The sequence below is a fragment of the Petaurus breviceps genome, unplaced genomic scaffold, assembly GCF_028583685.1.
Source record: "Petaurus breviceps papuanus isolate PSGF00001 unplaced genomic scaffold, PetGlider_PUasm1.0 90639, whole genome shotgun sequence".
Taxonomy (NCBI): Eukaryota; Metazoa; Chordata; class Mammalia; order Diprotodontia; family Petauridae; genus Petaurus; species Petaurus breviceps.
Window position 1 is genome coordinate 2,430,011 of NW_027187296.1, and position 14,540 is coordinate 2,444,550.

Consider the following 14,540-nt stretch of genomic DNA (forward strand, 5'->3'; position numbering starts at 1 on the left):
TTCTTTCAGGAAACTACTGACCAGTAGTTTCTTTCAATTTCTACTTTGTCTTCTGGTTCTAAGATATCTCAGTAGTTTTCCTTAATAAATGTTGTTGTTATTGTTGATAGCTTTCAATGATTCTTAGATTATATCTCATTGATCTATTTTCCAGTTCAGTTGTTTTTCCTATGAGATATGTCACATTTGTCCCATTTTTTTTCAGCCTTTATGTCTTGTGGAGTCATTAACTTCCATTTAACCAATTCTGATTTTAAGGAGTTATTTTCTGTATCTCTTAGTATTTCTGTATCTTTTAATAAGCTGCTAATTGTCTTTTCATAATTTTCTTGCATAGCTCTCATTTCCCCCCTCCCCAATTTTTCCTTTATCATTTTTACTTTTAAAATCTTTTTTACCTTTTTTTTTTTTTAATCACTTTCTTTAACTCATGTAGGAATTCTTGTTGGGCTTGTGTTTAATTTATCTTGTCTTGGTTTTCTTTTGAATTTCAATCTTGAATTTCCAGGTCACCATAATAGTTTTTAATGGTCAGGTGCTTTTGTTATTGTTGTCATGTGCTTCTTTTTCCACCCTACTTGACGCTGGATTTTATGTTAGTATTGAACTCTGCTTACTTCTGTGGATGATGTCTGGCCTAAGCTTCTATCTTTTATATCCTCCTGCTTTTTTCATAGCTCTGTGTGTTTTTTGCGTGCTTCCAAAGTGTGATATAGGATGAGGTCTCTTTACTGTTCTCCCCATCTGCACTGGGCAATTTCCTGACCCAGTTTAGGTCTGTCAGCTTGTATGTATTTTGAGTTTCCATAGACTGTGACTGAACTCAGTCACAGCCTTCTAGGAAATTCAGCATATTTAGACCTACTGAATCGCTGGCTCCTCCTTGGATTTGGTTTCCTGCCCTGGTTTTATTCAATTGTAGGCTTCAATACTGGGCAAAAGGTTAGAACTAAGTCCTCATTCTACTGTTGGTCTTGCAGTCATACAATTATGTTTCTGGAACTTTTTCCTTCCTCCTTACACAGAGAAAGTCCCTGCCCGCTCTTGACTACAACCACAAGATTCACCAGACAACACCTGTTTTTGATCCTGGTACTAGTACAGGGGTCTCCTGGATTTCCCAAGGCTTCAGTTCTTTTATCACCCCTGGACACTGGACTGCTTTCCACTGCTGCTACTGCTGGGCCTACCACTGAATACTAATGCTTCCACTTGCCACCACACTACTGCTGCACTGGGTTTCTGGTCAGCCCCCATGCCAGTGTCTGCAGACTTCTGTCTAGCTTTTTATTTATTTAGCTTTTTGGAGGGTGGAAAGCAGGGCAATTGGGGTTAGGTGACTTGCCCAAGGTCACACAGCTAGTCAGTGTTAAGTTTCTGAGGCTGGATTTGAACTCAGGTCCTCCTGACCCCAGGGCCAGTGCTCTATTCACTGCGCCACCTAGCTGCCCCTCTGTCTAGCTTTGTAAGCTGCCATGAGCTGGATAAATGACTCACTGTGTCTTTCTCATGACTTTCACAATCAAAATTTGGTCTGGCACACTTTCTAAGTCACTGTGGAGGAGATAATATAAGAGCAGAAGCAAAAATGGTATCTTTTGCTCTGCCATCTACCAACATCAATCAATTTATCTTTTGAAAAACAGATAATGAAATAAATTGAAAAACGACTAGCTTAAATAGGATCCTTAAATGGCCATCTAATTCTCCTGCTTCCAAACTATTCCTAACAGACTTCATTGTCGTATCAAATGGTTTTCTCTGTACCATAATGATATAAGAAAAAGAGGCCATCAATAAAAACTCATTGAAGAAACAATGCACAGTAGAGTTAGAAAGGCCCTTACAGGCCACGAGCAGTTCAATCCTCTTTATTTTATAGCAAAGAGGACTCAGAGACTGTTCCTCATGGGTTCGCTGAAAACTAAAGAAAAAAAAATTAAATAATAATAGCATCTACCTCCCAGGTTTGCTGTAAGGATAAAATGAGATATTTTGAAAGCACTTTGCAAACCACAAAGTGCTATATAAATGCTAGTTATTGATACTATTATTGTTGTTGTTATTATTATTAGCTTGTACCTAAAGAAGAATTCTTTCCTGTCTCATACCAACAATTAGCCATCTAATCTTCACTTGAAAACTCCAGAGAGAATCCTCTACATCCTGAGACAGGCCATTCCACTTTGGCATAGATCTATTTGTTAGAAATTGTTTCCTTATGTCAAGTCTAAATTCGCTTCTTTGCAATTTCCACTCATTGCTTCTGGTTCTGCTTCTGAAGCCAAGCCAAAAAAGCCAAATTCATCTTCCACATGATAGACTTTCAAATATTTGAACACAGCTATTATGACCTCAAATGTCCAGTCTCTTAAACCAATTTACTTATGGTTTTAGTTCAATTCTCTTTACCACATTTGGTTCAATGTTCTAGTAATTCAAAATTTTGGGGGGTCATGACTGCAATCCGGTATGTCAGTTTTTCTTCCTAGCTTTGTATAATTTCCCAACTTGATATGCATGTTTTCTTCATCCAAGGCACTGATAGGAATGTCAAGCACCAAGCACAGATCCACTGGAGACATTATAACAGGTAGTCATCAAACTATTAATAATTTAATGAAAGGTCCCAGCATTTAACAAGCTCCAAATTCATCTAACTATACTATCAAACATTTACATTCCTATATCTTCTATACAAGAACAATATGAGTGACTTTGCCACGTGCTTTGCTAACATCTAGGTAAATTGTATCTACAGTGTTTCTCTAAAGCAACATTCTAGTAACCATATCAAAAAAGTAGAGTTAGTCTACTATGAGTTGCTCTTGAGGTCAAATTCATTTTTGAGAAAATTGCTTCCTATTTTAAAAATCCATGAACCATCTTCTTAATTATACATTCTAGAACTTTGCCAGGAAAAAAGTCAAATTCAAGCTTACTATAGTTTGCAGGTAATATTCACATCCCTTTCCAAGTCTCTGGTACCTCACCAATTCTCCAACATCTTCTGATAACAATGATTCATCAATCATACCTACCAGTTACTTCATTACTCTAGGAAATAATTCATGTGGGTGCAGTGACTGGCCCCAAAACTGAGAACAGATATGCATTCTCTTCTGATCTCCTAGTTTTTCATTATTTTTGCTGAATATATATTTGGAATTTAAAGCTCAAAATTAGCCAAGGCTGGCAAGGAAATCTAAGGAAAACAAAAAGAGCATTTTTAAGTTAATTGAGAGGAAAAAGAACATCAAAGAAAGAACAAGATTTTTGCTTAGGGTGGATGGTATGATAAGAACAAACAAGTGAAGGCAAGTATATAAAGGGCTGTCATTCAAAGGAAAGGTTTAGACTTGTTCTATATAGCCTCAGAGTAGAGAAGTAGAAGAATGAATGGACAGAAGCTACAAAGAGGTCAATGCGAGCTTGCTGTCAGGAGAACTTCCCAGCAATCAGCTGTCTAAAAGCAGAATGGCTTGCCTCAAGAGATGGTAAATTCTGCCACCTTGGAGGTCTTCATGGAGAAGGTGACTGGCCATTTGTTGGTTATATCATAATAGGGATTATTTTGTGTATGGGAGAGGATACATGACTGCTGAAGTCCCTTCGAATCCTCAAATTCTGTGATCCTGTGAATCACTTTCTACATATATCATGTTAAGATGTTATAAAGAGAACTATATTTACCAAAAGAACTCAACAGTTATAGTGAAGCATTAAATATTTTTGTTAGTCCCTTAACTGCAACATTCCTTTGTCTTCTACTTTCATGTATAGTGAGAATGTCGAGATTGATATGGTTCAGTTCCTTTATTAATATGACAATTGCTGTTCCCTTGACAAATATCTAACATTAAGAGCACCAACATACAAGTCTATAGTCATAGGTGGCTTAAAAATTGTACAAGTCTTAGTGCCCTCTGCTCCCTACTTTCCCTACAGTGCAGAAGATGGAGATTATACAGGAGTGAAGATCAATATGAATCTGTCTTCATTCCATGAGTTGGTATTACCAAAGAATTTATAACCAAGTTGCCTAATCTATTGCCAATACTATAACCAAAACCTTTCCAGCACTGAACTCACTAGACTTTGGGAATCCAGCTTCACCCCTATGCCAGTGCAATATATGAGCAGGACTTTGTGGAGACTCATGTGTAATATTTAAGGCAATTTCAACAAGGTTATTGCCTTGCAAATAACTGTTCTGCTTTCATTTAAACTCAAGTATCTTTTTTATTAAGCATCCTTAACTCAATTATTCTACTTCATCCCTCTCTTTTTGACCTAGGCTCTGAGTGAGAAATTCACTTCAAATTAATTCAATTCAGTATTTATTAATCTATATCTGCAAGGCACTATGTTATGCTATGGATAACATTTTTTTTTTAATGATGCTATTTCTACTCCAGAGGAAGGAGTTTACATTTTACCAGAAACAGCTAGGTAGCACAGTGGAGACAACACCAAGCCTGGAGTCAGGAAGGCCTAGGTTCAAATCTGGCTTTAGACACTGGCTGTGTAACCCTAGACAAGTCACTCAACACTTATTTGTCTCAGTTTCCTCACCTGCAAAATGGGCTTAAGACCTACTTCCCAGGGTTGTTGGGAAAATAAAATGAGGCAATAATTATAAAGTGACTAGTACAGTGCCTGGAACATAGTAAGTGCTATATAAATGTTAACTATTCTTAATATTATTAATTAGTACAAAAGATAAAGCACAGAAATATAATAAAAGGTAGAATAGGATAGGAGTAAAGAACAAAGTACATTAGGAAAATATGGGAGGACAGAGAGGAGATAATAGCTTCATGAAGCAAGTGGCATTCAATTTGAACCTTTAAGGAAAAGAAATCGACAAGGCAGATAGGAGGAAAGCAGGACAGTTCAGGCAAAGGGGATGCCCTTCATGAAAGCATGGAAGCAGAAGTATGTCAAATCTGGAGAAAAAGTAGTAGTCCATTTTGACCAGAAGAAAGAGAGATAGGAAATAATATGAAAGAAGGTAGTGTGGAGCCAGATTGTGGAATGCTTTTAATACCCAGCTAGGAAGTTTATATTTTATCCCAGAGCAACAGCATCCCACTGGAATTTTTTGCTAAAAGCGTAATAATTCTGTGTTTGTTTACTGAAAAGTGAAATGTCAATGAAAATAATTCTGAGTTGAAAGACTGTCTTATTGACAACAGCAATGAAATATGGTAACTAAACATACAGGAAAATTTGGAAGGGAATAGATTTGGAAAAAAATGTAACATAACAAGATCTACACAGCAGATCACAACCCATAAAAGGCTTCTCATTCTACGTGAATTAGTCTGTCTCACCCGAAACAAAAAAGAGGATGCAGGGCTTTACTCATTTATCTTTACCCTGAAGTATAGAGCCAGTCCTGCAAGTGTTTAGCAAAAAGGGAAAAAAGAAAAGAATCTGGAAGACTAGATCTCAGGACTAAAAAAATAAATTAAGCAGAAACTCCCAAAGTAAAAGTAGGGGAACAAATCCTGGTTCAAGTGGATAAGTTAACTCTACTAAACATTTAAATAACAAGAAAGGATGCATATATTAATAAAAACTTTTTTTTGTTTTTTTTGTTTTTGCTTTTTGGAGGGCAATTGGAGTTAAGTAACTTGCCCAAGGTCATATGGCTAGGTTGTTGTATGTGTCTGTGTGTGAAGTGTCTGAGGCCAGATCCAAACTCAGGTCCTCCTGACTCTGGGGCAGGCACTCTACTCACTGCGCCACCAAGCTGCCCCCAAAACTTTTTTTTTTAAAAAAAGAAGGGTCTAAGATTAGCATTTAGATTTGGATAAATGATATAAATAATAAAACCATAAATCAATAGACACTGAAAAAGCTTTTCAAAAGCACCCATTTCTATTAAAAACTCTAGAAAGAACAGGACTAAATGAACCTTTCCTTAACATGTAAATAACATCTACTTAAAGCCAAGAGCAAACATTATGCATAACGGAGAAAATTTAAAAGCCTTTCTAATATGCTGGCAATGAACACTATCATTATTTAACAAAATCCTAAATTAAGGGGATAAGCACAGAGAAGAAACAAAATTAGCACTTTAGCATTTGCCAATGATATGATGATTTTCTTCGGAAACTCTAAAGAAACAAAAAGTTAATTCAAACAAATTCTAAATGGGTTTTAAATGGATTCTAAATAGGATACTATTTACTATACTAAATAGGATACTAAAAAAAAATTCACATAAATCATTGATATGCCCAGATATTATAAACAAAATCCAGCAGGAAGAGCTAGAAAGAGAAATTACATTCAAAATAACCAGAGAAGATATAAAATACTTGGTAGTGTATATACCAAAGTACACACAGGAACTATATGAATCCAACATTATTATAAAATACTCTTTAAAAAATTAAATTAGACTTAAGTAATTGGAGAAGTAATAATTGCTCGTTGATAAGTTGAGTCAATAAAATAAAAATCATGTTTACTTAAATTAAATTAACCTATCTAGTACTGTACCAAACTACCAAAATAGTATTTCACAGAGCTAGAAAAAAATAATTTAAAAAATTCATATGGATGAATAAAAGTCAAGAATTTCAAGGTTAATAGTGAAAAGAAAAAAGTGGAAAGGGAGTCTATCCATACTAGATCTCAATTTGTACTACAAAATCATAATCGTTAAAATGATTTGGTACTAGTTAAAAATAGAGAAATTACTCAGTGGAAAAGATTAGGTATATAACACATGGAAATAAACAAATATAGTAGCATAATATTTGAATTAAACCCAAAGATTCTAGTTATTAGGAGAAGGACTTACCTAACAAAAATTGCTGGGAAAATTGGATAGCAGGTTGGCAAAAATTAGGTTTAGACCAACTCCTCACAACAGATACCAAGACAATCTCCAAATAGATATATACCCTAGATATACAAGGTCACATCATAAGCAGATTAGGGAATCAAGGGAAAAAAAATACTTTATGAATAGAGGAAGGGATTATGCCTAAAGAAGTAACAGAGAAGACTACCATAAGGTCAAATGTACAATTTTTATTATATAACATTAAAAAATTTTGCACAAACCAATCTAATATAAAGTTAGAAGGAAAATGTAAATGGAAAAAAATATTTGTAGCTAATTTCTCTGACAAAGGTCTCATACTCAAGATTCTTAAGGAACTCATTTAAATTTATGAGACTGAACCATTTACCAACAGACATATCTACTTTAATCATTGCCAAATACCACAAAGATATCAAAGAAAGAAGAAAAGGATCTATATATGCAAAAATATTTATAGCAGATTATTTTTCACAGTAGCCAAAAACTGGAAACCAAGTGTCTATTTGTTGGGGAATGGCTAAACAAATATCAGTGTAATAGAATATTACTGTGCCATAAGAAATGATGAAATGGGCACTTGTAGACGAAATTTGGAGGAGTTCTATGAGGACAATTTATACAATATCCCCATGTGCAGAAAAAAAAGAAAAACAACTCTGAAAGATTGGTTGACGCAATGATAAACATATCAATCCCACGAGAAGTGACGAACTTGAGATAATAGAGAAAGATGTGCATTTTCAGACTTAGACAATATGGGAATTTGATTTACTGGACTATTTATGTTTGTGATGAGAGTTTTATCTTTTGAGTTTTTGTTGTCATTCAACTGAAGGAATGATTTTACAAAAGTAAAACTGACATGACATGGGAGTCAAGAGAAGACTGTAATAGATTTGACTAAGAGATCAAGATGGATAAAGGAGGGTGTAGCCAGTGCAAAGGTGATGGCCTGGAAAAGAAATAAAGGGTGGAGGGATTATCAAATAAGACATCTAGAAGGCAACAGGGAGCAATGAAGCTTCATGAGCAAGGAAGTGACATGGTCAGCCTATGCTTTAGGAACATCAATTTCAAAGCTTTGTGAAGACCTGATAGGAAAAGAGAACAACAGGAAGCTGAGAAACCAAATAAGAAGTTATATATAGCAATAATCCAGGTGAGAAGTAGTAAACCCTTAAATGAGGGGCTGGGAGATGCGGTATTATTCTGTGCGTTAGGAAAAAAAATAGGCTTAGAAGTAAGAGATATTGAAGAAATGAAATCACAAGACTTGACAACTAATCGTATATGAGGGAAGTTGAGGATGACTGCCAGTGCGTGAACCTGTATTTCTATAGGGTAAGTGGAGTCCTCCAGAGAAAAAGGAACACTAGAAAGAGAACTAGCTCTAATAGATACATAATGAAATATTTTTGAATGATTTTTAATGTTGGTGATCTTTTACTGAGGACTACAGCCATTCATTTTATTAAAAATTAAAAATAAAAAAATACATCATACATGTTCAATAAATCAATCATGTTTTTTATTCCCTATGTAATGCTAGTCTTATGAGTTCCACATATAAAATCATAGAATCTCAGAGCTGAGAGGGACTTTAGAGCACTAGACCTAGAATTCAAATGACGGGGTTTGAATCTCAGATGAACACTTAGTAGCTCTGTAGCCAAAGACAAATAATTTCATCACTCTAACCACTTGGGGTTTTCATCAGTAAAACAGTAACATCTGGAGAACCATATTATCTATAGAGGATTCTTGCATTTGGATTTTGTTCAGGACACTGGCAAACAGAGGGTCCTGTTGAGATTATGTAAAAAATTTGGAGTGGATCCCGTCAGCATGTTTTCATGATTTCTCTATTTTATGCTTCTTTTAATACTTACTCAATACTCAAATGAATCTTTGATCTCATCAATTTATGAATTCCCTCCAATTATGCCAATTGCAAAGCAATTTGTCTGTAAAAGTCTGGTCCAGATTCTCTAAAAACTTCACAAGGGTTAGGGGAGGAAGAGGAAAGTGGTGTCTTTGCTGGAGCCCTTGTTTGATTTTTCTATTTCAACTTTTCATGGGTAACAGGGGAGTACTATGGATATCCATCCACCTGTCATCCTTCACGTTTGCCATGTGATCATCCTATTATTCTCTTCCTTTCATACTCTTCCTTTATTGACATTCTCTTCAAAATTTCTCATTGGTTAGATGTTTTACAATAATAACACCCACTATGTGCTCCTCCAGTGTCCTATGTGTGATAATCATATTTAGCTCTTCAGAGGTGGAGATGTTTCTATATCTTGTTGCCATATACATAGTAACATCAGTAAAATACCAGCATTGAAAAAAGGGGCTTTTGCTTTCATCAGATTTGGATCAATAAAAGAGCTCTGAAATTTTCTGAAAACAATCTAGTCCACTCTCTTCCTTTTTAACTCCAGGTCTTGCTAACTTTCCATCCTTACTATCTCATATAGATATACACACTGAATAATAAGCTCCATAAAGTACTTATCAAAATGCATGCTAAATGGGCAACAGGCACTCTTCACACATTTGGTCTTCTCTCTGATGGACAGACTAAACTCTTTTGAGTGAACAGATTTCTTTCAGGAAGCTTTGCAAATTCTTAGGCCTTGATGAAAGTAGCAAATGCTGTCTAGAAACAATATAATCTGGAGCATTTCACTGTATGCAGGGAAATTCTTCTAGATCTGGACTGAGTTGGATTTCCTCCATCATGATCAGTGGCAAATACCTTTGGCAACCATATATTTCCCACCCAACTGCACTTCAGAGCTTCATCATGGTCTCCAGAAACTCATCTTCCTGCAACATTAACTATGAAACTCAAACCTCCTTTGCAACCCCTTACCCCTGGAACTCCTCTATCCCTGATTGGAGAGTGAACATTTGAGAACTTCACATCTTCCATTTATGGAGGGAGCTCAGGTCAGCTATCTCATAATTTCTCACCTGGCTACACTCTTCGGAACTTCATGAAGTCCCCATGATATATGCTCCCCACCCCCTACCATTTTTCAGCTCCTTTTTATGGGTTGTCTACGCTGATTAGATTGTTTGCTCCTTGAAAGCAAGGACTATCTTTTGCCTTTCTTTGTATTCCCAGCTCTTAGTACAATGCCTTGTACTTAAAAGGAGCTTTAAAAATGTTTACTATTACTGACTATACATCGCCTTGTTTTATGCCTTATGAGATGTTTGTTATCAGAGGATCACTGAACACAGTCTTTCTGTTTTTATATCTTCCAAGTAATCCTGAATGATCTTAATGTATTCAATCCAACCCATTTGCTTTTCCCATCTTTGTTCTTTTTGTTGCCATATCTACTTCCTCTATAAATACATCAAATGGGCTATCATGTTATGGTCCAAATGTGGTTCTGCAGTCCTTGATGAAGAAACCATTTTATTGAACTTTTTTAAAAAATCTTTTCCATTTTTCTTCTGTTTGTAGTCTTCCTTCTATTCTCAACATCAAATATTCTTAGGATGACTCTGCATGGTTCAAAAGCTAGTTTTACTCTCTGTTGTTTTCTCTGCTTCATGAAACAATAATATTTATAATCATCCATCATCCTTCTTCATAGGATTTTATAGATAAATTCATATACTAACCTGGTGCTGCTTTTACCAGCCATGTCTCTCCATTTGGCTAGTAAATCACGTTTGCTAACTCTTTTCCTCATTATGGTAATTCATTTCTGCTGGTTTAACATCTGGGATGCAACAGTCCATGTAGATGCTATTTCTGTGGTCCATTTTTCATTTTTAATAATTTGCTTAAAGAATTCAGTGTCAAATTGTTCTAATTGCACTCTATATCTTTTTCAAAGTATTCTTTGTTTCTTTTTATTTATTTACAAATTGTGATCTTTGTTCTGACAATTCAACAGTCTAATCTATATTAGACAACCTCATTTCATATTAATCCTTAAACAAAGTTGTCTCTATGACTTTTTAAAATTTGGAATATGGATGCCTGACATTTTGAGAATTCCCATTCTCAATTTCACTACCTCTCTCACAGGGTTGCCATGAGGAAAACATTCTATAAATCACTTATAAATGTAAGTCATCATTCCTGGGAAGTTGAAGCCTCTATGGATTAAGTAAGTAACTTCTCAAAGATCATATAACTAGTTAGTATGAGAGAAACAAAATGTGTATGCCTCATTTTAGTACTTCCATGCTATCTCTTAAAAAAATCAATTAGATGATGATGGTTCAGATCCACATATGGGAGATCCACAATCCATGGTGGAGAAAAAAAGTGTACTGCAGTAGTTTTTGCTAATCATTTCCATCTCTCTTCTAGTCCCCCTTCCATTTTCATCCCTGAATGCATTGGGATGGGTAGCTAGAAGGTTCACTGAAGAAAGCTTTGGACCTGAAGTCAGGAAAATTTTAATTCAAATATTGACTCTGACACTTACTAGCTATATGACCTTGAGCAAATCACAATGTCTTTCAGTCTCAGTTTACTCATTTGTAAAACAAGTATAATAATAGTACCTACCTTACAAGATTGTTGTGAAGATTAAATGAGGTAAAATATAAAGTGCTTTGCCACCCTCATAGCGCCAATATAAATGTCAGTTAATAGTGTTGTTGTTAGTTACGCATCGACCTTTTGTCTACAAATGCTGTCCAAATTTTATGTCATTGAGCAACTATTGATTATAATGTAGTTCCAGGGAAAGAACTATGGATTGTGAATTCAGACCAAAGCACACCACTTCCTTTTTTGTTGTTGTTGTTTTTTCCTTCCTTGTGGTTTTCCCCTTTTGTTCTAATTCTTCATTCCTGACATGACTGATGTGGAAATATGTTTAACATGACTGTATATGTATAACCTATATCACACTGTTTGCTATCAGGGGAGTGGGGAGGGAAGGGAGAAAGGGAGAAAAATTTGGAACTTTTCAAAACCTTATAAAAATGAATGGTGAAATTATAATGTAGTATAACTACTTAATTCTGGAGATCTATTTAAAATTTTCCAAAATATCCTAAAGATATTTAACATAATGAAAAAAAGGGGGAAATACAGACTATTTTACTCCCTTAAGTCTAACAAAGAAATTAAGCTAAAAAAGAGCATCTCCAAAATCTGTCCTGGTTTACTACAATCTACTCTATTTAATTACTTTGTATGTATCACAGCTCAACAAAGCAAAAGCTCAGAACCAAAGAAGATCAAAATTCATCATCTTGTGCTCACTTCTTTCTGTCCTTTCCAAAATAGCTTGGTCCATTGAGTTTTTGCCTCCATCTTGGCCTGACACTATCATATGAGATCCAGTCTCTAAGTCAGGTGACCCATCATCATCTGCTGTTAACCACCAGGCATCTCCTTCAAGATAAATAGGATGGGTCCATCTGCCACCACTAACCTCCTCCAACAGGCACATCAAATACAAATGGAAACAGATCACTGCTGGCCACATAGTGACTTAGAGAACCACAAATTAACATTATCTACGTCATGTTCTGTTTTTATGTATTTTGTTAAACATTTCCTAATTATATTTTAATGTGAGACCTTCACTCACAAGTTTGATGCCTCTGTTCTACAGAACTTCATCTGTCATGGAACCAAGAAGAAAGATTTCATAGACCCACTGTATATTAAGTGACTACAAGCTTCTGTTCTTTGCTCTTTACTGAGATTTACATCCCAATACACAGATTCTCACAAGCACCACTGAGGACCAAGCATTTCTGCTCTCATCATTACAGGTACCTAACTGTTGGCTTTACCTGTCTATAAGTGAAATTAGTTCAAATTGCTTTGTATTTTGTGGTACATATGTAATTCACATGATAATTCTGCTCAAGTTCAGCTTGAGATAACACAGTTCAATGGCTCTTCTGTACTGTGTTTTGTGTGAAAGTTAGGAAGAAAATCAGACCTTTCATCTTGTTTTATCAAGTCCATTTCTATTTTGGGGAGTGAAAAGAACAAATTTTCATCTGCCTTAATTAATTACTATCTACAAGGAATTAAAGGGGAATATTCATGAATTCATGTTAAATGCTTTATATTTTATCTTATGGCTATTCTTTTAAAAAAACAGAACTAAATTAAAGTTTCTACATTTTCCTGTGTTATCTTAAGCTGTCAAAACTTCTAGAAGAATGTTGTAAAAAAAAAAAAAAGGTGATAGGTGCCATATGCAAGTATTTTCAAGTATTTCTTTGTACAAAAGGAGCGTATGCATAATAACAATGCTGATGTTACTATGTCTTTCAAGTTACATTTATAAATCTACAGCTCTGGGAAAAAATTTTCTTCACTACCAATATATATACTTTGTTCCTGCAGGAACTCTCCTACCAAAAATTATAAATGCATAAAATTAAAAAAAAATTTAAGAATAACTGACATGATTCCTAAAGTACCGAAAATTTTTTTAATCACCTTATATTAAGACTAAAAAGCTAAGATTAGTTATACAAGTCATTAGGAAAAAAACAAAGTTCCATGGTTCTTTTTGGAAAAAAAATGATATATAAAAATCTATTTTTTAGTACCTTTCCTTCACCTTTGTTACCAATCCAACCTTCTATAACCAAAACATTAAACTGCTTTTCATGACAATTAAGAAGGAAAAGCCAAATTGTGCTAAATCTCAAATTGTACAAAAAGGTGAGTTACAGAAGTAAATTCAGTAATGGAAGAATTCACATTTGTCATAAGAAACTTCCAAGTCCCTTTTTTTCCCCATGATTCAAGTTAAGACTTGTATAGAGGTAATGAACATGTATAAAATGAGCAAATTTATCATACTATACATTAACATGCAAAAAGTCAAAACAAACTATGCATAAGCACCATTTGTTCAAGTTATATTACAATAAATTAAATCATTTTTCATGCCAAAAGCATTTTCTTTAACAAACAACATGAAATTTCAGTCAGATGTTCCCATAATGCAATGGGGGCAGTATCTGCTGGATGTTGATGAAACATGAAAATTATAATCTAGAGGAAGCCTAAATAAAGAGAATATAATGTGGGAGAAGAGGCACAGCAAATCTCAAAGTATAATATCACAAGCATTAAAATTATAGTCAATCTCAAGAGCTCATCAAGTTCATCCACTTGTCTTTGGAAAGCTAATATGCCCACTTTGCAGAATAGGAAACTGAGACCCTGAGGTTAAAAGACTCTAGACTAGTAACTAATTAAATGAAGGAGGAAAAAAGACTAAGGTATCTCTTCTCCTATTATTCTGTTTTTCTACATTTCCCTGTTAATGAAGCAATGTTATAGTAGACTGAGTGCCAGACTCAGAAGTTAGGAAGGTGTGGTTTTGAAAACTGCCTTAGACGCTTGCTAGCTGTGTGACCCTGGATCAGTAATTTAGCTTCTATTACCACAATTTCCTTCTCTGTAAAATGAGGAAGTTGGGTTAAATGATTTTTAAGGTTCCTTCCAGCTCTAACTCTATGATTCTATGGGTTAGTAAGTTATAGTGCAGCAAAAACCAATGCAATATATGTTACTGTTGCTACAAAATACTCATATTAATTAATTAAATAACTGAATGACCTGTGTGGAAAATACTAGAAAATACTACATACCTTTCTGCTTGAAGTTTAGTAGTTTTTACTATTAAATCTTGGGTCTGCTCCTTTGCTGCCTGAAATTATAAAGAAAATT

At 34.8% G+C, this 14,540-nt stretch overlaps 1 protein-coding gene across 1 annotated transcript in view; it reads right to left on the bottom strand.

Moving 5' to 3' along the window:
* Window positions 1–14,540, bottom strand: part of COG6 (component of oligomeric golgi complex 6) — a 137,210-nt gene that overhangs the window by 112,250 nt on the left and 10,420 nt on the right. Inside the window, exon 4 of the mRNA XM_069064621.1 lies at window positions 14,462–14,520. Coding sequence (XP_068920722.1) covers window positions 14,462–14,520 — 59 coding nt within the window. The remainder of the gene's footprint in view (window positions 1–14,461; window positions 14,521–14,540) is intronic.